This window comes from Dermacentor albipictus, chromosome 5 (assembly GCF_038994185.2).
Source record: "Dermacentor albipictus isolate Rhodes 1998 colony chromosome 5, USDA_Dalb.pri_finalv2, whole genome shotgun sequence".
Lineage (NCBI taxonomy): Eukaryota > Metazoa > Arthropoda > Arachnida > Ixodida > Ixodidae > Dermacentor > Dermacentor albipictus.
Window position 1 is genome coordinate 150,794,335 of NC_091825.1, and position 25,385 is coordinate 150,819,719.

Consider the following 25,385-nt stretch of genomic DNA (forward strand, 5'->3'; position numbering starts at 1 on the left):
CAATTAAATACTAATGTTGAAACAAGTTTTCGCTCTTTGGGGCTTATCTTGTCCCACAACGATAACCGTAACCTGCCTTGCTTGCGTTTCCTTTCTTGAAAACTCAGAGCTCGCTACTTTCCTGTCGAGAATGTTGTGTTACGCTGATAATGCGCAAGCCATTCGTGACTTGAAAGTACTGGGCTAGCAGCGTTAAAGAGAGTAAACGTGGGCAAGACAGATGACGATTATCATTGTGGGACAAGATACGACCCAAAGGGTGTAAACTTTTTAAAGAGCAAACGGACCGATATGCACGAGCGGTCGTGCGCACTCTACACCCGTTGCCTCATAGCTTGCCGTACAACGATAATCGTCATCTGTCTTCTCCGCATTTCCTTTCTTTAAAGCTGTGAGCCCGGTACTTTCAAGTCACGAAAGGCAAGCACGCGTAATCAGCACGACAGAGCCTTCTCGACAGGAAAGTAGCGAGCGCAGCGTTCTCAAGAACGGAAACGCAAGCAACTTAAGGCAGATGACGATTATTGTACACCCCAAAGGGTGTACATTTGTCGAAGAGTGCAGCTTTGTGGCGTCTGAAGGTTTAAATGCAGTGGTGGTGCGCTCACGAAGAGCTGTCCTCCATTTCTCCCGCCGCCCTCTCCCGTTGCGGCGGCTGCAGGAAAAGAGGATCCAGCGGCATTAGCCGGAGCTCGCACCGCTGGAGACAATGCACATAAAATGGATCAGCTTTATGTAGAGTCACCTATACTACGACTTCAGATATGCTGGTTAGTGGTTCTTTTCACTGCTGTATAATGGAATGAAAGAACGAACGCTACCAAAATATGTTCACTGCAACAAACCAACAAGAGCATCATTCCTTTAATAAGGTGGACATGTTTCAAGAAGCATTCTGCTATTCGCATACATTGACAATCATTGTCGATAGATGCGCACAATTTTCCCTTTTACAGCGAAGCTAGCTTCCAGCGAATTGATGTCCGTAGACCAATAACCGCGGGTCGATCCTGAAGATAGTGCGGTACCGGGCTGACCCGCGGCGGAGGTGAAGCAGGCTTCAAGCATTCCGCCAACTTGCAAAAATACATTATCTTGGGCTGGGTGATACAACCCGTATCAGATATTAAGCTGATAATAACAGATACTACACTTTGGCCCGCGTCGGTCATGTCTACACTCGCACCGCCCTCTTTCGGCGTTCCAAGCGCCTGCGTGTCTCTTTTCTTTTCCTTCCGTTCTCCCACGGTGGCGGTCAACGCCAACGTTACTAGATTGGTTTCAGTTGTCAAACTCCGCCGCGGCACCTGACCCCTTTCTGTCGCGCCCGCGGGGTGGCGCGCGCGACACTATCGGCCCGAAGGCGGGCGGTGCGCGCAACGTTTGTGCGGGCGGACAGAGACGCCGATGAGCGCAGCAGCGTGCCACGTTTTGCTCGTGTTTCTGATTTGTATGCCAGGAAAATTCTGCTCGCCTTGTGAGCAAACATGCCTGCAATGGAACAATGAAAAGGCAAAGAAACAAGAAAAACCACGAGAAAGAGATGAAGTGATAGCTAGGGAGGGTGCCGCGCCCTTCCTAATTATCACTTTGTCTGTTTTCACTCCTGTTTTTTGTGTGTTTTTTTAAAAACTTGCGAGCATTCTACGACGAAATAGTGTACCAGGCCACCGGCTTTGAACTTCGTGCGCATTTCCCAAGGGCTATAAACTTGTTGCACTAATCATTTCAGGTCATCAAAGATTTTTCGGAACAGCTAAACTTGACAGAACAGAGTGCAATTCAAAAGAACCTGAAGCTTTTTGCATCACAACAAAGGGCAAAGTCGCTGCGAGTAACTCTGATGTCGACTTTAGACATTGTCGATGATCTGCCGCGTCCAGTTGCGCTCTATGTTTCGACAGCCAGTTAATTATCAAGATTCACTGGAGGTAAGGCACACTGTTCACATTTGTTGTGACTGCATACACGTTGCACTGTTTTCTAGGAAATTCCCTCACTCACGTTTTTTCAGCAATAGATTGGACTAGTGCGTTCCTTCGATTGTGATGAGTCCCGTCCTGCTGTAATCAACTTCCCGCAGATTCCGTCTTCTAAGCCTGTATACACCTGTTAAAACAGCGCTACGTGCTAGTGTGGAAGGTATGTCAGGCCCTGTCTGTGCTCGTCGGCGTCATCGACACATTTAAGCAGATGAGAGAAGCCTGCCAGTAAAAAAAAAAAAAGTTTTCGCAATGCCATTGAGGCGGCTTTGATAAGTTGCCTGGAGCCAAGCAGCTCACCAGAATGTGCTTGCAATGAGCACACTTATGCTCGAGGAAACCTAAGGGACAATGCTGTTTATTATCTGTGTGGATATGTCATTCATAAAGTCAGAAAGGGCGCACCATGTGAACTATGCATAGTGGACATAAGCTTTGAAATCCCAGCAGTTGGCTGCGACAGTTACTTAATTGAGTGCAGAAGTCTCAAGCAAGGTTCCTTAAAGCACCCGACGCCAAAGATGCTGGGCTTTATGAAGACTGCTAACAAAAGTGTGTCAGCTTCCCTGGATGAGGCAGGCCTTTGCGGAGAGATATTTTGGAAGGCTTTAGATGATCTAGAGGGGTGCTGCGCCTTTCTCTTCTTGGTTGTGCAGAGCATTTGTTCGCGTTCACGTGCGAAGTACTGAATTTCTTCATTGTTATGCGGATGCATTTTTACTCCAGGGATACAAACTGTCATCTAGAAAGCAGTCACAAGGTAGCTGTAGCAACCAAGAAAGTGCGTCTTTTGTGAATATCGATGTATCATGCTTAGATTCATCAATCCGGCGTTGTACCGGTCCTATCATTTTTTTTCATCTGTACATAAAACATGCCACAAATGAAAAGCCTCACTGCCCTCTTCATTCACCTATTAGCTGCTTTTTACAGAGTGCACAATGTAAAAATGCTATTCTTTGAATACTTAGCGCCACGAAAAGCAGCAAAAGAAAAGAAAAAACTGGCAGTGAGTCGGCGGCGCGCTGCTGCCTTGGCAAGCTTCTGTAGCCAACCGGGCCAACCGTGGCGGCAGCGCCACCTCGCGAGAGGAGACGGCAGAGGGTCACGTTCTCGCGCCGCTCCCAGGCGGAGTTTTACAACTGAAAAGTATCTAGTAGCGATGGTCAACGCCATGCATGTCTAGTTTCTTCCGCCTCCTCGGAGCGGCGGTCCCGTCATCCACGCGAATGCATAAATATGACGGTAAATGAGTCCGTAGGTATGTTCAACATTTGTCACCTCTGTGTCATATGTTCGCCAGCTTCGCTGGCCATCCACCTTCACAGAGTGGAATGGCTCATGATTTTCTGCTGCGCGGCGCACTACGAGTGGCGCTGTTGAGCGCGCCGCATCAAATGACTTACCGAAATCGCGTGCCATAACTGGTGATGTTGCAGGCAGTGCGTCTGAGGAGGAGGTGAAAATAAAGGGAGAAGGCAAGGAAGTTAGCCAGAAAAGCGTTTGGTTGGCTACCCTAAGCTGGGGGTATTATATCGCGTTTATGCGTGTGACCTCATCTCCGACAGGAAACGCACTTATTCAAGAGAAAGGACGCATGGGCTTTCATTTGAAATTTCAGCTGTGTCCGCGCCATGCAGCGATTTGATATTTTTGCGGACCGAATCGTTGGCGTGTGATCTACGAACCATGCTTGTCTGCTTTCAACACCCAAACCTTGTGAAGGATAAACATTTTATTTCTCGACAAGAAACAGAAATGCTACGCTTCAAAGTTCGCCTTAAAGCTTAAAAAGCTTAAAAAACTAGCTTTATGTCACATTAAATTTGTGATGTTGACAAGGTAGACACACTCTTTTTCATTTTTATAACAATTGCTATGCAGTACTCCATGAATGCAAAGCGTATGGGAAAGTCTTAAACACTACAGTTCTCCCCAGCCATTTCAGTGAGTAGCACATCACATGTGACTTTTGAGCACAATGATGTAATATGCATCCACCAGAGTATCACTGCACTTTCTCATAGGCTGCCATCAGATACGTCTTTGGCACGAAGCCCACTGTTGCCTTGTTGCCACGTGCCTTGGCAACCCACCAGGAGTGCTCATCGTACTCTTTACTCACAACTTTAAGCAAGTCGCCACGTTTGAAGGAAAGTTCATCAGGTTGTCCCGCATGGCAATCCCAGATGGCCTGGTACCAGCTTTCATAGTCACTTGTCACTTCCTCGTCTGTCTGGCTACTTGTCTTTGTGTCATCAGAAAAGTAGCTTTCTCCATCTTCATAGAGTGGTTCCTCTTCATCTTCTACGGCAGTAATGGTTGTCTGGCCTTCAACATATTCATACTCAAGTTCTCTGTCTGCCTCAGACGTGATTGGTACTGATGGGACACGTGTCGGCTCCTGACGAGGACTTGGTAAAGGCAACTTGCTTGCAGATGACTGCACAGGTGGCTGGCGCACATCTGCAGCATTTTCTTGGTGCAAATCTCCAGCTACACAAAAAAGGAAAACTCATATTGAGCAAAATTCCTTTCTTGCTCTTCGAGTCTGCACTTGCTTTTATAGTATAAAAAATTACGGGGTTTTATGTACCAGAACCACAATCTGATTATGAGGCACGCCGTAGTGGGGGACTCCGGAAATTTTGACCACCTGCGGTTCTTTAAACGTGCAGCTAAATTGAAGCACACGAGCGTTTTCGCATTTCGCCCCCATCAAAATGTGGCCGCCGTGGCCAGGATTCAAGCCCGCGACCTCGTGCTTAGCAGCTCAACACCACAGCCACTAAGCAACCACAGCGAATATTTTTTTATAGTATAAAAGATGCTGACCACATATTTAAGGCAAATATTGGAGACATCCATTAACTTCGGTTAGCAGTTATCTGTCAATCAGACAATTCCACTTATTCCACCCTTTCTTGATATAATGTATTCGAAAGTCTTAAAAGTTGCCTATATGTTTTTTAATATCGTTTTATGTGACGAGTCAGGCAATTTCAAATCAATTTTACAGTTCTGGTGACGTAAAATTAATGGCAATTGACTGTACAAGGCCCTCCATGGCCCCTTTGTACATGCTTTCGCCGACCAGTTTAAGTACTGCCAACCTACTGCACTCCTCCTCCGTGCCCTTCCCTCGTTCACCCCCTCAGCTTCTGGTGTCAAGTGGAATTTACTTAGTGCCAACTTCTGGTTCCAAGTGGAAGCGACATCACTGCTGCACTGAGATGCGAATGTGCAACAAGTGAAAATTTAGGAACCAGAAATCCTGGAAGCAAAACAACCGGAAATGGAATCCTCAGAAGCAGAAACCTCGGAAGCAGAACTGGTGTTAGCGACAAATCGGGGAACACTGGCGCGCATCAAAAGTTACCGCTACATAGCAAAAGCATAGTGGTAGTGCATGGATGGAAGGGATTTATACCGGGTAATTTATAGAAAAGAGATTGCGTGTGAGTTTGTTTCAGATAGAGCAATAAGAAAACATCAGCTACACAAATTTGGGAAGTTTCTTTGTTTTTTTCATCCCTTTGAAGAGCCCCTCACAAGGCCACATAGCAAATTTTTGTATAGCATACTGGAAGTTATTACATGCCCTGTGAGGAGTGCTCTACCGCAAGAATATTTTCAAATTAGTTCATTAAGAGCGGAAATACTTGAAATGCCATAAATCCATGATATCAGGAGTAGAGTGTCACGGCCAACATAGGAACTCTCTCCATTTTCCCGTCTAGCCTCTGCAAGTGAAATTCCTTTCATGCGTTCTCCCGTACAAGAGCAGGAGGATCGTGTGACGAAAATGTTGTGGGCCCTGCCTTCTTTTCTGTACCTCTCGCATTTTTGCTGAGTTGTGCAATTCCTCTGACAGTCTCGCATGCGATTTTGCGTGCTCTTCACGAGAACACCTGATTAGCGGTATAACTCAGTGACACAAGAGGACGAAAGTGCACAAGCGCGGCGCTGGAGCACGGTTGAAAATGAATAGGTTAATTAACTGTGCGCATGACTGTACAACATGGAAACAAGCAGACAAAATGGAAGTACATCTCTCTTGCTACAGAATGAAGTAAAACAAAGATATGCAGACATTTGGGTTGTATTTTTTATTATTTCTCTAACCTTTGGTTCCTTCATTCAAGCAACATATTAAACAAATAAGTGATGTTGCCTTGAATAATTCTCGCAGTCATGTGTCACTATGAGTGATGTCACAGCACTACCATGTACGTAGGCGCATCTGCGCGACTAATGTCGACTCTCCAGCTGGGAGTGCGGCACCCGCGAAGAGAAGGGCAAACAGCATTTGTTCTTAAATGCAAGCCCTTTCTGCGGCACGTGGGGATGTAATACTTAGCAGACATGATAATTACAGCACATTGTATGCACTGCGCTTGTCAACTCAAGATGGCCAGCCCTGGTGAGAGGCCCTCTAAGATTTCGTGACGGCATACATGTTCACACATACTTGAACTAATCATATGTAGCCAGGGGAACGAATATGTGGGCTGCCTACCACACCTCCGATTTTATGGTGGGAGCATCTCAAATAATAATACTGTGAGCCACTATGGCAACAATTTGGAGAACAGGTGTCATCTCACCTAAAATCCATGATCAAACGTCTGTGAATAATAAGACCATCCAAAATGTGAAAGTTGTGTCGCACATGCATTTCTTTTATGTTTAACCCTGCAATATGATCTTTCATGTTGCTGCCACACTGCTCCACATTTGGGTGTCTGCATACTGCAGAGACACATGTGCTACCAAGGCACTTAAGCCATATACCAGCTAACTACTGCTCCTGCATGTGATGATGACAACTGCTGATGAGTGAAAAAAGAAAATTCATAAACAGCCAACGAGGCAGTTTGCCAAACGTGACTTTGCCCAATGATAGATCACAGACAGCATTATCAGCTCTTGCCAAGTACTATTGTCATTCTAATGAAACCTACACTATATGTAGCAGATTTTAGACCTTTCTGGCAGTAGAATCATGCTTTCAGCAGAATGCAAACTTTTTAGTACATTGAGAATAAATTTTTCTCTTAGCAGTTCTACAAAATCTTACATGGGCTTCGGCATAAATACTTCAACGTTGTTTTAGTAGATGCATTTCAATAAAGATATGGCAACAGTAATTTCTCGTTGAATGCCTTTATATATAGAACTGCTGCAATGGAGTGTCTGCTAAGATGAATCGTCTGTCTGTACAAAAAGTCATTTCAGCACCTTTTATTCCACAAAGGATTCAGTTTCTGTAGAAAAGTCTTCAACACGTGCTTGCTTTATCAAAAGTGCAACACCATAAAGCTAGAACAGCCCTTAGACGTGCCTTCCTATTAGCATCTGCGGCATAGCTATCATCAAGATGAAATACTATATAGTTTACTACGCCTGATCACCACATTTCATGTTCTCATTAAAATTCTGTTTAGTTCCTACAAGTGTTTAGCAGATTATACTAGTGAATATTTAATGTTGCTTTCACTTGCAGCTATGTTCACACAGCCTTGTTTTCACATATCATCTTGAATGCTCTATATAATACTCCCCACAGGTTTTCAGAGGCTCTGACAAAGCAAGCCACAAGACTTCTAGTCTCTTCTTTCCCTCACACCTACACTTGAGTGTGAGAGCGTATGCAGAAAGAAGGCATCATTTTGGTCTGTGGTTATTTGAATTGTAGGCAAATGTAAAGCACATATGACAAGCCTAATTGGATAGTGAGAGGATGTTCTTCAAAGTTTCTTTCTGAAAGTAAGGCCTAATCTGATGAAAATTTTAACAAGACCCTTTAGGTTGAATGTCCAACATGTGTGAGTATGTTAAATTAACAGCCACAGCCAATAAAACTGTTCAAATTTTGGCCCCAAACATCAGAAGAAAGGCTTTTATCATCTCAATGTGGTTATCACAATGAATGTATCCCTTGGAGGTATTTATTCTTTGTATTTTGCTTTAATATTAACAAAACACATATGTTCCCCTATTGGCAACATAAAAAAAAGTATTATATGACCACATCTCTGTTGAGCAACAGGACGTGTGGACAAATGCTCATATTTTGTACATAGCTCGCATGCTGCATGAAGATAATCACGTTTCTTTGTTCCAACATTGATCAATTGATCAGGCATATGTATGAGTTATTTATCCATATGCATACCTGTCAGCTAAAAAAGGTGAAAGCGATGTAAATGGACCTCCGTTTAATGATGTACTATCTTCAAAACATGCACCGCCAACACTACAATGGCTTTGTCACAGCTTCTGAATACAGCTCGTCACAAGTTACACCAAAGAACTTTCTACTTAAGTTAGTCCACATATTCGCTTTTACATTGCCAAAGTATCAAATATAAACTTACTTTCTCATTTATTAAGCTATTCTGGCCTCTACTATTAAGTATTCCCATAAAGTGCTTTGTGAACAAAATGCTGTACTTGTTTGAGGACAATGCTTTGCAACTTTAAACAGAGATATTTAAAGCCATCTGCTTTGTAAATGCGATGTGTGGTGAGATGGTGTAAGCTGTTCAATGATAAATGCTTCTTTACTGGCAGGCTGAAGAAAACCTTTAGGATGTGACAGATAAATACTTACATGATGTGGATGCAGAAACTTGACTGTTCTTCTCAATGGCTGAAATCCACTGCTTCATGTCTTTTGTGTTGAAAGCAATGAACTGAAATTCAAGAGATATAATAAGAAATTTTAAAAGTAACAGCCACAGTTGGGCAGTGTACATGCCGATCCCTATGAAATATTTTAATCTATTGATAAGTGCTATCTATGCTATCTAGATAACTTTAAATAGCTGCCTTATCTCCAGGCTTGATATGCTGAAGCATTATAATTCGTATCCACTTATCTGCCTACTATGAAGGCCCACCTACTTTCCTGTATTTCTTGCGTTGTATTTCCGTGCGTGAATAGCACACCCATAGCAACGACATGACTTTACAAGTATGTTTGTGTCACAATGTTGCCCAAAGATCCCAGTGCAGCCTTGGACTGTGTAGCCTTTGCTTATATTCCATCTTCTTTTGCCATGTTGTATAAACATATTAAGAAAATTGTCTGATCAACTGAGAAAAGCCAGAAAAATGTGACCTAAGAAAAGACTGTTTGCGAAAACATGAAGGCCAATGGCACCTTAGGCAACCTTATTATTTGCTATGAGAGTATTAAACAATGAATCCTTCAAGGAATGAAAATCTGCTGCATGGAACCTGACAACCATGCAGCATTTTACTATATCCTTATTTGCTGAGGGTCTACAAGACTTCAGTGTCAAGCAAATTTGGAATGAGCAAAAAGCACCAAATACTATAACACAATATTCAAAGGAGGATACAACAAACGCTTAGCAAACAGTACTGTACAGCAAGCAGTTTACTCTTCAGAAATTCTTGATTTTGCATAAAAGCATAGTAAGGTACATTCAGTCAAAAATTAATAATGAGTAAGTAAACTCTAACCTGATAGGTTTTCTTGCCAGGACAGACAATTTCAAAGGCAGCATCCTTCTTGGAAGCATCTTTGGAGGTGTAGACAAATGGCCGTGCCTCGTACATTGTCAGTGCTATCTGCCCCTTCTGACGTTTGTCAGTTGGCTTCTCGTACAGGAAGAGGAAGCCATCCCGGACAGCACACCAGCGCTTCTGGAAAGGACTAAGCAGGCCTCCCAGCCTCTCTGCACAAGAGAGCAGAGCCAATGGAGGGGTGTAAAAGTTATCTGCCTGAGTTTAAATGAAAGTTCTGGACCTTTGTAGCTACCAATCAAATCAAGATTGAACACTGCAACAAAGATGCTGCTGGCTGTAACATGCAGCACAGCTTAGAAATTGATGGATGTATGCACAAACCTTTTCCTTTTTTCTCGAGGAAGCCTGTCTTGTCAGCCTTGGACATCTCACTCGCTGGAATGTCAATAAGGGGGCCTGCAATAACATTTTCGTAGCAGATGTAGTCAATTGTCTTGTAGCAATGGTAGACATAAAGCAAGAACACGACTAGAAAGAAAAGAAATGGATTAAGATAGAAACAGAGTCAACATGTATTGTAGACTCTTTGTCTAATAATTAAAAAAAGATCTGTCAAGCTTAATTATGACTTCTCACCACAAGTTCTTCACATGCATTGGAGTTATTCATTGAAAATGTGTACCTGTTTGCCTGTTTCTTGTGCAGCGCTTTTGCTTATCCTTACACATAGTTGCCCCTCCTCTGTATAACCTAATTGTAACCTGAGGATAATACAAGTAAACAAGCTAGCAAGTATGCAGCTAACAAACAAAAAATAATCTCAGCAAATTTTGTGAAGCATCGAAAATTGTGACCAGCTCACTGAATGGATGGAAACAACTTTATTGTAAATCCGGCAAAGTTTAACGACCCGGGCTCAGGTCTCCCGTGAGGGGACTTCGAGGCCTTGCCTCGTTGCTGCCTCTCGGGCCCGCTGGACTGCCCACTCTTGCGTCTTGAGGTTGGAGCTGCAGAGAGCAGCGGACCACTTCGATACTAGAGCCTCCGGAGCTACTGCCATTTTAGCTCATAAAACAGGACACACCCACAACTTGTGCAAGAGCGTCGCTCTAGTTGCCTGACATAACTTGCAAAGAGCACTCGGGTATTGCGCGGGGAAAATTTGCCGCCATTGCACCTGCCTGATGACTGCCTGGCGACGTATCAGTTTAGGGTGAGGTGAGGGCAATATCCACCTGCCTAGCTGGTAGTGCTTGGTGATGCCATTGTCTGACTAAGCGTTCTTGCGTGTTTCGAACCAGGAGGTTCGAACTCGAAGAGGGGGTCTCCGACTCTACGCAATGCGTCATTTCTCATGCAGAGCGGTGTGCTACCTCGTTCAAGCTAGGGGGGCCCTCGTCAGTGGTGGTGGCGACGTGAGCTGGGAACCACATGATCGCGGTGCTAGCGAAGTGCTGTCGACCAGCTTTCCTTAGGATCTGGAGAGCTTCGGAGGAAATGCGTCCCCGCACGAAGTTACGAACTGTGGATTGTGAGTCGCTAAGAACTACCTCGCAAAGGGGGTCGGTAAGCGCAATCACAACCTCTTCCGCTGTTTCTGAGTATTCCGTGCTGACACTACACATATGTGTAAGCCGGGAGTGAACGTCTATGACCACCACTGTGAACCGGTGTTCTTGTGTGTATTCTGCCGTATCTACGAAGTGCATAGTCCTCTTCCCACGAAAGGAGCACAGCAGTGCCTTGGCACAGGCCTGGTGTCGGCCCCTGTTATGTTTGGGGCGCACATTATGAGAAATAGGGGCGGCGATCAGCATGTTGCTGAGGTCAGGTGGAATGGCCCGTTTCTGACCGTGTTGGATGTGGTAATTGAAGCAGAGTTTCTGCAGGATATGCCAACCCGTAGCTGTCAGGGACATGCATTAGAGTTGTGAGGCTCTTTGCGCATCCACGATTTCCTCAAGGGTTTTGTATACCCCCAGCTGTAGCAGACAAGCAGTGCTCATGGACTCCGGTAGGCCAAGGGCAATCTTGAAAGTCTTGCATATAAGGGTGTTGAAGTTATCCCTTTTGGGGGCATTCCAATTGTGGAAGGCAGCCACATAAGTAATGAGTTCACTGAAGAGCTTCATGCCTGTGTGCTTACCATCCTCAGCCTGTTCTTCAAGCTCTGATGAAGTCCTTGACAAAGCCGCTTTTGGTAGTTTTGCAGCTGTTGGTTCAGTTACCTCCCCAGGGGTGTCTTCCAGTAGCACAGCCTCAGAGTAAACATAATCTGTGAGAGAAACATAAATTTTCATGCAGAGTAGATGTTAAGAGAGCTATTGATCAAGTAAGCAAAAGTTCACTTGATACACTGCTTTAACGTGCATGTGACTTGAACGAAAGGTACGGCTAGATCAGAGTGGGCAAGATTTTTTATGGTTTATTAGGCTATGCCCGTGTACTGCTATACAGTAGTTATTATTATTAAAATTATTTCTAAACACACACGCACGCGCAGGCACTTTAAAGACTGCATAACTTGTCGCGTTTATGAAGTGATGCTACACATTCCTCATAGCACTACAGTGAGGCTAGCGATGCACGTACCGTTGTTTGAATCATCAGCGGCTGTCCGATTCTCTACTGAAGCCTCCCGAGGCAGCACGCCTCCAATTTGCATGTCGATGTAAGGATGCGGGCTTGAAAGAGGCCGAGGCAGTTTCCAGCCCTGCATTTGTTCGGCACTTGTAATGTCGAGGGACAGCAAGAGACGTGGGTACTCCTGACATAACCGCTGCAGTTTTAGCTGAAGTTCTGTTCTTGCCGATGACGCGGCTGGCGACAGCTTTTCATTCTGCAAATCTACAGCTAAGAATGCGTTGACATCTGGAAACAAAGAAGTGAAAATCATTACGATACGCGATCGCCAAAGTAGCCAAAACTGTCATCGCAAACTTTTAATGCATGCTCGACCTCACCACACCCCGTTACGAATATGACAAACCTTTAACGAACTCTCGCACTTGGTCGTTGAATTTCAACATGATGGAGTCGCAAGCACGTAGGTTGACCGCACTTAGCTTGCGACGTTATGTCATATCTTCATGCGAACGCAATGCGTGACTGTGTGTCAGATAGTTGATAGCACACTTCCCTTGCTTGTCAAATCAATGGCCTAACCTTCCTGCAACGGAAGCTACGAAGGATCAAAATGAAAACACGAAAACAAAACCAACGAAAGTCCGCTAGTTGTGACGCTGAGCCGCTTCCTCGTATCTCGTTCGTATTGAGAAAGCCTTGTAATGCTGTTCCAGTGTGGTCGTTGTGGAAGGAAACAGTTGTGTTGAGTACTTAATTGCACCAATAATACGCGAATCACTGCAAATGTGTAACAATGTGCCAAATGTAATAGATGACATAGGGTTGTTACATGACCCATTCCGTCGGCGTCGGTGGTATAGTGGTTAGCATAGCTGCCTTCCAAGCAGTTGACCCGGGTTCGATTCCCGGCCGACGCAATGCTTTTTATTTCAAGCTTTTTTTTTTTTAATAGTTATTTACGCAAGATAAATGAATGGCTAGCGTTTTGAACCGTACTCGTCACTCTGAGGAGTGCGCGAAGACTGTTTTGAGACATATGCATAGTGATCGACGACACTAACATTATTATTATTTTTTTTTTTCGTTTTGTCTTGCAGAGAAACTCAACAAGGTCATGTACGTCCGTGACGGATCGTTTTAAAGATTTTGCAAAACATATCCTGCACTGTGTTGCGCAAGAATGTGTGGGAACTTCAATCTGTTTCGTTGGACGAGCGATACCAGCTATGGGACCTGACCATGAAAAATTCTGGACATCCGAAGCATAGGAATTCTCGATTGTCCAACAGTAAAAAGTGGAACTACTATAATGGGACAAAGATACTTGGTGCAACAATGGCTCTGCATTGCTAGCGAGTCTTGCCAGAGGTAAGGTCTCCAGATAAAAACGTTTTCTCTAGGGGCTTTAGCCAGGGGCAGCCTCAATTACTACATGGTCGAAAATCAGCTGCCATACGAGAGGCCCAAGTTCGGAAATTGACACTGGCCAGCCTAATTAACTGATGTTTGCTAATCAACATAAAGACAGGGTTGCTACTTACAAAAAAGGTTAATTGCTATACATACAGTTGCTGTAAATTAGGAAGTGCTCTTCACATATGTGTGTTATAATTGCAGTTGGTAATGGTACATTTATTAACACCGGTTAATGGAGCTCAGTTGCTAACCCCAAATGTAGCATTTGTTAATGACATAGCTGCATTATCATGATTAGAAGTTTGGGGGAGTGTTGAATGAGCGCTGTGTTCATAATGAGAACCACATTATTGCATGCACTTGCCTTTCATAATATTCATTGCACCATCAGTTAATATAGTACAGCATTGTCACGCCAGAAAAGGTTGAAAATAAGTAGTTGTGCAAATTGGTTGATAGCACACTACCTGTGCTGTTCTATGAAAAGGAACAGACCAGCACACATTATTATCAGATTTGTATTAGCAGTCTCAAGTATTTGGTTGCCCGCTATGTTCTTCACTTTCAAAATGAAAAATACTAATTCTAATACAGTTGAGGCTGCTAGTTATGTACCTAACTATTACGTAGGATTTACTCCTGTCCAAAAGCTTACAGTTACTTAGTTTCTAATTATAATAGTGGTAACAACGTAATAAAAATGTACTTTTCTACTGATATGGACCTGAAAACCAAGTCCTCTACTTTGAAGCAAACAAGTATTGATTTGTGAGTGCCCCACTGCACACTATATTGCTTCAATTACATGGTAGACACAACTACAGTTGATGCAATCAGTCAGCAGCAGTGAGCAAAATTGTTGATTTTGACGAAATAGAAAACCCAGTTTTTTTTTTTTATTTGCAGTTGCTTACAACTACAGCAAAGTGGCTTTAGCATGACAACTTTTGTTATAACTTTCACTACTTTTTTTTTCTAGTCAGTGATAAAGAACATTGCACCATGCTGGGTGCATTCAAAGCACACTGGAAACTGAACATGCCAAGCACTTTGTCACAAACTTCAGTGACAAAACCTAAATACACATGCTTCTATAAATTGGATATGAAACCAAGTCGAAAATGCAAACCCTGTGGCCATAACGTTTACATTATCTTTTTTTTTTAATTTTAGAGCTCGACACCCAATAGGTGCCATGCCCAAAGAAGTCACAGTGGGTAAGGGTGATCAGTGCAGGTCTGACAGCTCCGATTCACTGCACCACTCATGGACGGTATGAAGCAACTATGTGGGGCCTTTGCCAATGTACAAGGCATTGAGTTATATCAGGATAGTTATTTGGGCAAAGTTCACAAGGTAAAAGCAGCACAAAGCACTGAAGTGCAGGAAGAAATAGGTGTGTAGTTAGAAGAAAGAAGATCACCTGTGTTTGTATCTCTTTCCCCTAACCACACACCTATTTCTTCCCACACTTCAGTGCTTTTCTAATACAACAACTAAGTTCTTTTTTCTAATTGCAGTAACTACAATATTGATTCCTAGAGAATTCAATATTCATTACTTAATAAATATATAATAGGAGACATCAACAAATCCTACCCAGTGTTAACAATAGTGAAACGTGATCTACGTTCTATCATTTATGCTATGGACCACATAAGTATTTGCTATTGTGGCAGATGTTTATGCATTTAAGACATGTAAAATGTAGCATGCCATATTTGCACAAATATTACATAAAGAGGCCCTGAAACACATTATTAGCTAATCATAGAACGACTTACTAATAACGGATGTTTCCTCACGAACCTCCTGCAGCGAACATGTTTAGATTCCTTCAAGTATAAGTGGAGTTGGATGTAGTTATCGCATTGATGAGTGGCTTTCTCATTTGTTTTGTTCCCACTAGCACATTGGAAGCTACACAGAGGAGAAGCAAAGGGAGCAAAGACTTGCTCTTATAATTAAGTGTCTCGTGGGCGAGAGGGCTCGTTGCAGCACTCTGTCAGCACCCTGTGGCAGTCACAATAGACTGTGCTAAGCAGAAAACAGCTGATAATTTCGGAGGCCATGCACAGCATACGCCGCTATGTGCAGCTGTTCCTTGCAGACCAGTGGTGCAAAAATGAAATGATTTTTCAGTTTTAAGGTGAAGGCCTTAGATCTCTATGTTTCAAGGTCACACTGCGAGGTACAGAAATTAGAGTGCTCATGCCACTTCTCGCACGTTCATCGTTGTCTTCTTCCACATCGCTATGTTGATGCCACTAATCATGCCAAAAAAAGGCACAGTTAATTATTATTGAGTTAATTAAGGCACTCGAACCCACAACCTTTGGTGCTAACTAGGGTGAAGTTGAGTAAGGCACAGTTAATTAAGGTAGCTTTAATTAGTTTGCTCGAACCCACGACCTTTAGTGGGAGAAAACAAGTAATAAGAAGTAATAACGCATTCAAATTAGAATGTCAACTAATTTAATGGTTGTCTCTTGAGCGCACAGGCTTTCACCTACACCCTCTTTGGCGTATGATAAAGTGACCGTCAATATTCTTTTCGAGATCACAGACATACAGTAAACCCTCGTTGCCTCCGATATCTCAAACCGTGGGTTAAGTTAAAATTTTTTTCTGACTTGGGTTAAGCCGAAATATTTGCCTGGCCCCTTGATGTGAACTCCATCAATTTCGCTCCTCTTATCTTGATATACATTCGTGCAGTGCTCCTGATGTCTTGAAATCTTGACTGCAAGAATGTTGAAGAAAGGTCACTACCTGAAGGTTATCATTCTTTGTGTGTAGCTGTGGTATTGCAGAAAAGTGATAGGACCACATTTTTAGTTAATTATTCTTGATTATACACCACTCCTATCATCCACCGTTCACGGCTTCCTGTGATCTCAATGATAATGCGGGCGGAGCATCATTCTCACCCCCGACGAAGCATGAGGAGGTACAGGTGACCTCCACTGCGTACATGCTCATGTGTGTGCGGAGCGTTATCACTAAGCTTATTTGCGGTGTTCTGCGTTTGTTTCCAGATCAGCACGCTGCAATAGCCGAGACAAGAAATTTTCTATGCCTTTTCCAGTCGTGCTTCGTCAGTGCATGGTCATAGTGACGCTATGCCCACGTTATCAATGGAATAATCCAGCCGATAATGGTGGGTGAAAGAGTGGCATATAATAGAGTGGAAGGCAAGGCATGGCAACAATATCGTGGCTCTGGGATGGTATTCTCGGCCAATTATTGTTATTATTACTTTTTATACACGTGTGCCAGCATTCGCTTGGCTCTGTGTGAGGATTGCTTTTGCCCATTAGATGCCCGACGTATCGTATTCAGAGTTGCATATCTCACAAAAGTGATTTACCTAACATACCCCTCCTGGTATATTAAGCTTTCGCAAGAAATTTAGCAGCTACTGCCTCGTATTTCGAAAGGCTGTTTGGTCTATGCGCAGCTAGGAGCTTATATTTTTGTTTTATTTGCTTATCTTCAAATTTTTCTCAGTTTTTATAATGTCGATTAAACTGGGTTTTACAGTATATAATCTCCATTTATTTAACTCATAATTAGCAATATAATAGTACACTGAGAATGTTCTCGCGATCCCAAAATCAGCCAATCGGTGGGCATCGCTGCTTGTGATGACACTGCATGATGACATTGAAGAGGTGAGAGCAAGCATTTTTTTGCTGTTTTTGTCACACGATTGTAATTTCCCTACTGCATGCAGCGCAATAATGTGTGGCTCACATGTTCACAGGAGCCCCTTCTACAGATTGGCAATGCTTTCTCACTATCTTCAAAAAGTGTTCAGGGCCCCTTTAAGTGGGGACTGAAATTTAAAAAGTATATATAAATAAAAAAACGGACACAACTACGCTACGATTATATCATGAACCAGCAGTGCTGTCGTGTAGTGCTGTTCCGGTGGTGATATATACCTTGGCATGTTCATGCTATGGAACATGTGGCTTAAATTTAAAAGAAGATCATTAAAACAAAAGAAAGAAGACAAACACAGTGCATCAGGTCACCTAACTGCATCATTTATTTCTTTTCTTCGTCATCATATAAAGTACTCGTACATGATGAACACATCTGTCGAGTTGTACAATGGAAGTTTGAATGAAACAAAAAGACAGTATACAAATTGTTTCAACAATGCAGCTAAAAAATGACAATGGCTCACGATAAATGGAAGTCTGATATGCACAGTAATGCTAATATGACCACTCATCACATTTCTGTCAGTCCAACGATCCATGCAGACACCACACGTGCAACGTTTCATGGCTACGCATATCATTCACTTGCTGACTTGACAGAGCAACATTTTCAGTCTTGGTGCAGCCTGAAGAGAACGTTAACAGGAGTATACACCTTTTACAGAACTTTCAGAGCATACATGTCAAGTTGAAGTTCCTACACCTCGGTCAGCTTTGTCAACCGGGGATGTGACATCTATGAAAACACTTATTCATGGAATCAACTGTCATGCAAAGTGGCTTACAAAGACCCATTCAATGCACACTAGGTGCATCACAATCGCTGTACAAGACTGCAACAACCCATACCATTTAGGTCAGGGTTAATTGAAGCATGTAAGATATTACAAACCTAGAGAGAAGCTATGTGGCTTACCATACACGTCAATGAATGCATGTTAGGGACAGTGTCTGCATGCTCTCAGCTATTCAGTGATGTTCCATGTTTCACACCAAAATTAACAAAAGGCATAGGACACTGTGATATGTATAGCTGCAGCACCAAATAAAATGCCAAATGTAATATGGCACAGCCACATGCCATTGGTAACGTGTTCGTCACTTTGTCCATCCGGAAGCACAGATTTAGCTTTACCCTTGTGCTCAGCTACCAAAATGATATGACTTCTTTGCAGCATAACACTGGCCAAAGTGTCAAGCTGCATCGGTTATTATAGAAATAAGAAGCTGCCATCTCTCACATATATAAACAGATTCCATATCAAGCCAGAAATAAGAGATACACCTTTGTTATGGAAGTGAATAGATAAAGAAATAAAAAAGAAAAAGAGGAGAACCATGTTAGAATCTATGGTAAAGTGTTAAGTTATTTTAAAATAACACTTGGTGGTATCATACACCAAAGCTCCACATTATACAGGATTAAAACCGTTTACCAGCCATCCTTCTTAAATTCGTTATTGCTTCTCCTCAGTAGCTGCACTGAAAAACTTGCTCTAAGAATTTCCTACACCAGTAAAACCACTGAGCCAGAGAGTTGATTTCCATTTAATTTGACCCAGACGAGAAAACAAAACGAGAACACTGAATATGCGGGAAACATTCGGACAAGCCTCAATACTGTTGCAAAACAGGAATATATTAGATAACGAGTTCTCACGTGCACCAGTAATATAAACTAGGTTCTAGCAAAACTTACTGACGTAACAAAAACCCTTTATTGCAACTTTCAGACTAAACCTGTTATTTCACTGCAGGCCATTTGAAGCCATGCAAAAATAAATATAAAACATGCATTAGGCCCACCTAAACATTCCCTGCAGCAGTTCTGGAGGGTATAAAATTATGTAAAAATTCCCCACTAAAATGAAGACAGCTGCTCTTCTCAACATTCACAAGGCCAAGACTTGGTGGTTTCACAACCCTTTCAGAAGATGCCTCTACACTGCTGCTTAACTTCTCACTCAATAACCATCAAGAGTGGATGTCTCATACAAAAAAGCTTGTCTGCTTAAACAATAAACAGCAGTAGCAATGGCAGGTCAATTGTTCCAAGGTTAACAATTGCACACTGCTGTTTGTCTCTTTTGCCAACTCTGTTTGCTTGTGTCGACATGCTCTACCCCTTCTGCACCTGTTTCAATGCAATCAACACCAGCATAAAACTCATCACCAGAAAAGCAACTGCATTAAATGCACATCAATTTCTTTTTTTTTTTTTTGCAGGCATCGACGGATGAAAATGAATGGAATCGAGCCAGGAAGGAACACATCCCAGGCGTTAAAGACAAAAACTAAAGGTGGTATGGCAGGTATATATGAAGGCGATGGTGACAGCTCATGATCCTGTACACAAGGACAGCTCGAACAACAGCAATGCTAGGAGGACTGCCGTGGCGGTCATTTTTCAATGGGGCTCAACTGAATTCCGTTCTCATCTGGCTGACCTTAAATCAGAAAAAAAAAGAAAGAAAACATGCAAAATGAACATAAGATGTGGTAGCTTGAAACATGTAAAGAACAAAAAAAGCATACACATGCAGCACAAATATCAAAACAAAATAAATAATAAGTGCTACCCACAGCTTTAACCATTCTGTAGATGTAAACAGAAGAGTGTATTAGACCATATAAACATAAGGTGTTTAACATAAAAGAATATAAGTTCTTTTTCCTTAATAAAAGAGTTTAAATGCTTAAAAATTGCAGAGGCTCGCAGAAAGTACTGAAAAGTGCTGTTTTTGCATACATGCCTGTACTGCAGAAGTGAAGCACAAAGTTAGCAGCACAAAGCTAAGAAAACACAATGGAGGAAAAAAAAAGAAAAGAAAGAAAGGCAACAGTGAATGCAAATGAAGAGTCAACGAGCCCTTAACAATTATTTTAGCAAGCTTAACAGTATGTTGTACCTGTGCATTTACAATGGCAATATGAGTTTAAACTACTCAGATCTAACTCAGATTGTTTGTTTTTCTTGAGCAGAGTTCTAGTTTCGTAAGTGCTACCATTTTGTAGAAGTAAGAAAGCGAACACAAGGTTGGGGGAAAGGACATGCCAGCAACCTGCCCACAGAATGTCGGCATGCAATGAAGTTTTCCCCCGTGCACACAGAGACACCTTTTCTGGTGTAATGCGTTGGCAGCTATGCGAGTTTTACAATGCAACACTGCTTGCGACTCCCAAGCACACTCGATCCTACAGACATTCAACATTGCTTCCCTATTTGAACAGTTTGAGCTGCCAATGTTCTAAGTTTAGACATTCATTCACCACTGGTACACAATATCATATGGCACATGCAAAAGATGTACAAAGGTACAAAAATGTCACATTTCACAGCGAAACTGTGAAAACCCGATTTCAAAGAAATTCTATACTTAGGCTGAATTATTGCAATACGTGAGGTCTCAAAGTACTGTTCGTTCTTTTTTTCTGACATTTATCGGAAATATTGGAATATATCGAGGAATATGTAGGGAAAGGCGCAGAACATGGCTGGTAATTCTAGTGCCATTAGGCTGCGCTGCACGCTATGAGAGGCTTTGGATTTAAGAAAAAGTGGGACAGGCATTTGTAAGAAAAATTAGGTAGAAAATCTTAAGAAATTGCAAATTGTATTTACATTTGCAGCACTAACTGTGAACGCTTTTGCAGGCTGACAAGTTTCCAGTCATGGATTAGCTATTGACAATGTATACGCAGAGCTTAAAGGTGAGAAACTAAACTGAAGTAATGGTAACTCTGGTAACTATGGCACATTAGCTTCCATCATTAATGCACCTGCGTTCTGCTGGAATGCTCTGTGACACAGAGTGGCACAATGATTACACATACACATTTACAATGTGCACTTTTCTGTCTGGACAACATAAAGAACTGAAGATATGCTATGTGAAACCTCAAAACACACAAGAAAGCACATGTGTATCATTGAGAGATAGGACAGTATGTACTCTGCGGGGACAGTGAACCTGATTCATGTGCCATGCTGACACTGAATATGGAAGTGATGGCAAACTTGTGCTGAAAAGTTAGTGACAATAACAAGCCATTCATGACCTTAAATCACCAGTGCCAAAGATATCAAGCTCAATAATCTGGCAAGAAGATCACTACTAATAAACACCTTTAGATAACTCAGAAAGCTTTTTAAACCTATTTTTTACTACACTTTGCAGGAAGCACAAAAGAATGATCTTGCAGGTCTGGTACCCCAAACAATAATTCCCTAACAGTCCTTGTGTTCAGCACATTGCTGACGGCATTCACTATCCTTTTCAATGCCCCCATAGTTGCAATAAAAGCTCACCGGAAAATCAAGCAAGCATCGTGTGAATTTACCACAACACGTACAGCACACATTTGGGACAAGAGTGGAGCTCAACTAAAATGCTTAGTAAGGCACTCAACTTGAAGATAAACATTTGGCAAGTGGATTATTTACTACATAGCACGGAACTTTGAACTGGCATGCCTACAAGATACTTTTACCATATTCATAGAAAGTAGAATAAAGTAAAACCTAAGGTCTCACAGTATGACTCTTGCAAGGACAAATTAATGACAAATGAATTTATCTCTTTCACAGCTGCATCCAAGATAAAAGAGAAATAGCCTGTCAGTGACTTTTTCCTCTGAATACTAGCAACTACTGATCATCAATGACAACGCTATACATCAGCTATGGCATTTTGAAAATTTACGTGTTTGCTTCAACTGGTGAATAGTAATGAGAGCACAAAAATCTACTGGAGAGTGCTTTATAGTTCACACTGTCCAATTACAAACACAAACTGTGATGAACATAGCGCATAAAATAATTTTAAAATGCATTTGACGACGACTTGATTGAACCTAACTTACTCAGATGTTTATGAGATCAACCTTGTAGAGAAAACATAGGCTAATAACAGCCAAAGTTAAGCAACTCCTGAACCTACCTATCACAATACTTATCACAATGACTTTAAGTTGAACTTATTCCTTGTGATAGGAAATTACATGCTGGCTACTGAAAACAACATGTTTACCTGGGAAAGTACAGGGTTCTACCATTTTTACTTCATGATAACCGAAATGACGTCAAACTTCAGTGATGTACAAATGAACCTGTTTTCTTTCACCCAACTTTTTTCAAAAAGGAAAATGCAGGTCAGTTGTGCACAGAACCACAACTAAGCCTTTGGGACAATCACTAGTGATGATGAAAAAATCCAGTACTTTCATAGAGAGAATTTCTAGATAGAGCTCACCACCAGACAGACAGCAAGAAGGCAAGAGCGAACCCAGGCTCTCTTTACAGTGCACTTTGAATGCAACACAGATGCACAGTAAAATATGAAGGAAAAAAATTCACAATAATACTTTCTACAAAGTAGTAGGTGGCACAGAACACAATTTGTGAGAGAAATGAGACACTAATAAAGCAGCTTCATCACAAGTGCAAGTTTCGCTCCAGTTCTGAGCAACTGAAGTCATCGTCCTCGCTACCGATGTCATTGTAGTCGGCTAAGCTATGAGCGTAGAGGCCTGATGAGGCTGTGTGGAGCAAGCTGCCTGGGTGGACACCCATCGAGAGACCTAGAGGAAATGGTCTCCAAAATGTCAGCGGGATGGAAATTAGACTGGTGCAAGCAAATTTGACTGACAACATTGTATCAAGGTTAGGCACAAAGAAGCCGTTGGAGCCCGATTTAATTGGGTGCCCTGAAAAGGCACTTTTCTGATACAAAACATGCAGCCTTTGCTGCTATCATGAGGAAGGGATGTGAACTATAAGAAAGCAATATACACTGTAAGAGCACCATCAACCATGTATTTTTTTGCTAATAAAGCCTGTGCTGTCATCTTGAAAGCAAAAAATACAGGAACAACATAAAAGAATGGGTAATTATATACTCCTTGGAAAATAAGTCTTAAATTTAAATGTGTGGTTAAGATCTATAAAACAGCAACATATTGCCTGAAAGATTTGAATTATTTCTGTTGTAGATACAGTTTGAAAACAAGTTACTTAAAAAAAAAAATTCGATAAACGGTTCTCACGTCAAGCTTTATCTTGACAGTACAGCAGAGGGATGCTTGAAGATGTAATTTTTGCTGAATTTAATTGCAACTGCTGGATGCACTTGATTTCACATGTGATAAATTCAAGTGTCTTTCTTTATTCACATGAGCTTGAATCTATTTTTGTTTCACAGAGGTTAGACTAATATGTAATTAAGGGATAATAGCATTGGCTGTTTACTAAGATACCCTCAAAGAAAAAACAAAGAGAAGGAAAAGCTTTCAGCAAACAAAGTGACAATGTTGCCTGCAGTGGTATAATACAAGACAGTAATTCCAAAATCAGCCTTTCAATTTTTCCTATTCTTGCTGCAATACAGTTGACCAGGAGAGTTCTGCCAAGTGCAATACATTTTGCTTGCAGTTCATCGAAACAATTGCTCCGGTTTCTATTGCTGTGGCATCGACCTAAATTTTTCAGACAATTCTGGGGGATATAAGGAAAGAGGTACTGTACCTGTGTGGTCATGAAGCCGTCCATTCCTGGAAGACATGGGCTCAGGCTGGAGAGCCCTGTTTCGGGGCAATGAATGACCAGGCGTTGTGTACGGGGAGCTGTGTGGTGAGAGGGAAGACGTCGTACCCCGAGGTGCTGGCTGCATTGCGAGAAAAGATTGGTACAGGAATTTGAGCACAACGTCGATGAAACTCTGAGAAGCAACTTTGATTGCAAAGAGGGAGGCACAGGAAAGCATCACCAGAGGGGTAGGTTTCTACTACCCCCCAAAGCACAATACAGTGGCCAACATTGTTAATTGTAACTTGCGGCTGCATTGTTTGACGGTCAAATTTTTTGTGACAAGATCTCATTTCTTGGCTCACACTAATCACTAAAGCCTCTTTGCTTGCCTGGTTCACTGGGAAAAAACTAAAAACTGCACTAAAGTTGGAGAAGCAAGGTGCTGTAGGAACAAGAGTATAGGTGCCTGTCAGCCACCAAAAAAACTGGCTGAACCAGGTAAGCGATAATGCCAGGTGCTTTATCAAATTATTTGGACCAAGAAATTTGACGTTATTGCGTACTAATATGAGTGAAAGCAAAGCAGCAGTAAGCACAAAAGTTTCTCTTAAATTTATTTCGTGAAAGAAAAAGTCACTGCATTGACTCTAGCAAGAAAACTAAATTTGAGAAATGTAGTCACATTATTGAGGTGTTCAGAAAAAGATAGTCAAAATTTCAATTGACTGAACTATGATAAAGCAAAGTTCTTGATTGGACACATTTTTCCTTGAGCATTAAGCATTATTTTTCGCACGAAATGGTTCTAAAATGCGGTTTGTGTTCAACATGACACCGAGAAGTTCTCTTTTAAGTAATGTTCTTGCTCACTGAAATTTGGCTGACAATAAAAAATCACATATTTTAATATTTCAAGCGAGCAATCTGCCAATTAAAGCTTGACCTCATTTTCTGACCTTCAATTGGTTAGTGGGTATTACCTTTCATTATTCTTTTTCTCAAGTTAGAGGTAGATAGCAGTGCAAAGTGCACTGCAACTAGGCCACAAAGGAGCCAAATTTTAGCACTTTTTTTAGGCAATTCTCCAACATATTTTGAAGGGAAGCCATGCCGGGACTCGCATACTAAATGTGCTCTAGTTCTCCAATAGGATGCTGATGATGCCTTTTCAAAAAATACCTTTCATGGTTCCAGCTGCAAAATAGCTACCTTTCTAGTTGAGAAATAGATATTATGGGAGCCAACTTTTCAAGGGGAAAAATGGTTTTGATCTGATTTTCACAAAACTGTCTTAAGATGCATAACAAGTGGCTAAAAGTTGGGCATTATGCTAATATGAAGTGACGAAGTGCTCACAAAATGAAAAGCGTCAATTTAGGGCTAAGTAATGGGCATACTATTTTCGTTTCTACTGTCTGCAGTTGGTGTGATATCGCTGTAATTTTGATTCGTACACTCAGGTCAGAGTCCGTGTTACCTTTAGAGACCAGATTCGCAGCGACAGAACACAGCACTCCCGAGTAATTGCACATGCAGAGTATTCTACTTAAGGTTTGCCAGTTGCGTTTTATTCCATGACCACGAAAAGTTTTCGAAACATGTCGAAAAGGTTTAATTTTCTTGCGTCTTCAGATCTCAGCTTAA

At 42.0% G+C, this 25,385-nt stretch overlaps 2 protein-coding genes, 1 non-coding gene and 1 pseudogene across 15 annotated transcripts in view; 1 reads left to right on the forward strand and 3 right to left on the reverse strand.

Moving 5' to 3' along the window:
* Nucleotides 1-994: 994 nt before the first annotated feature.
* On the reverse strand, nucleotides 995-1,172 carry LOC139060634 (U2 spliceosomal RNA; annotated as a pseudogene).
* A 2,527-nt stretch (nucleotides 1,173-3,699) lies between these two features.
* Nucleotides 3,700-12,735, reverse strand: LOC135915287 (src kinase-associated phosphoprotein 2-B-like). Its single transcript, XM_065448311.2, has 7 exons — nucleotides 12,472-12,735; nucleotides 12,075-12,353; nucleotides 11,629-11,757; nucleotides 9,864-9,938; nucleotides 9,477-9,691; nucleotides 8,599-8,680; nucleotides 3,700-4,478 (listed from the first exon to the last, which is right to left on the reverse strand). Exons 1-7 carry the CDS (start codon nucleotides 12,509-12,511, stop codon nucleotides 3,991-3,993), a joined length of 1,308 nt encoding a protein of 435 aa, XP_065304383.2. The 5' UTR covers nucleotides 12,512-12,735; the 3' UTR covers nucleotides 3,700-3,990.
* A 178-nt stretch (nucleotides 12,736-12,913) lies between these two features.
* On the forward strand, nucleotides 12,914-12,985 carry TRNAG-UCC (transfer RNA glycine (anticodon UCC)). The gene has a single exon. It is a non-coding gene; the product is annotated as a tRNA-Gly (tRNA).
* Nucleotides 12,986-17,515: 4,530 nt separating this feature from the next.
* The window catches only part of Dys (Dystrophin), a 488,311-nt gene continuing 480,441 nt past the window's right edge, over nucleotides 17,516-25,385 (reverse strand). For 9 of the 13 annotated variants that reach the window (XM_070539180.1, XM_065448320.2, XM_065448318.2 and 6 more), the window contains 2 exons: nucleotides 23,739-23,877; nucleotides 19,691-22,795 (listed from right to left, as the gene is read on the reverse strand). In XM_070539180.1, coding sequence (XP_070395281.1) covers nucleotides 22,650-22,795; nucleotides 23,739-23,877 — 285 coding nt within the window. In that variant the 3' untranslated portion in view covers nucleotides 19,691-22,649. Of the gene's footprint in view, nucleotides 19,663-19,690; nucleotides 22,796-23,738; nucleotides 23,878-25,385 lie in introns of those variants that run through there. The other 4 variants (XM_065448315.2, XM_065448323.2, XM_065448322.2 and 1 more) reach the window with 2 other exon arrangements.

Coding starts and splice junctions, on each gene's coding strand:
- LOC135915287 (XM_065448311.2), bottom strand. CDS start 12,511: ATGTTGAAATTCAACGACCAAGTGCGAGAGTTCGTTAAAG. Junction 8,681..9,476: donor CTGGCAAGAAAACCTATCAG/GTTAGAGTTTAC, acceptor CTTGAATTTCAG/TTCATTGCTTTCAACACAAA. Junction 4,479..8,598: donor AGTTTCTGCATCCACATCAT/GTAAGTATTTAT, acceptor TTTTTTGTGTAG/CTGGAGATTTGCACCAAGAA.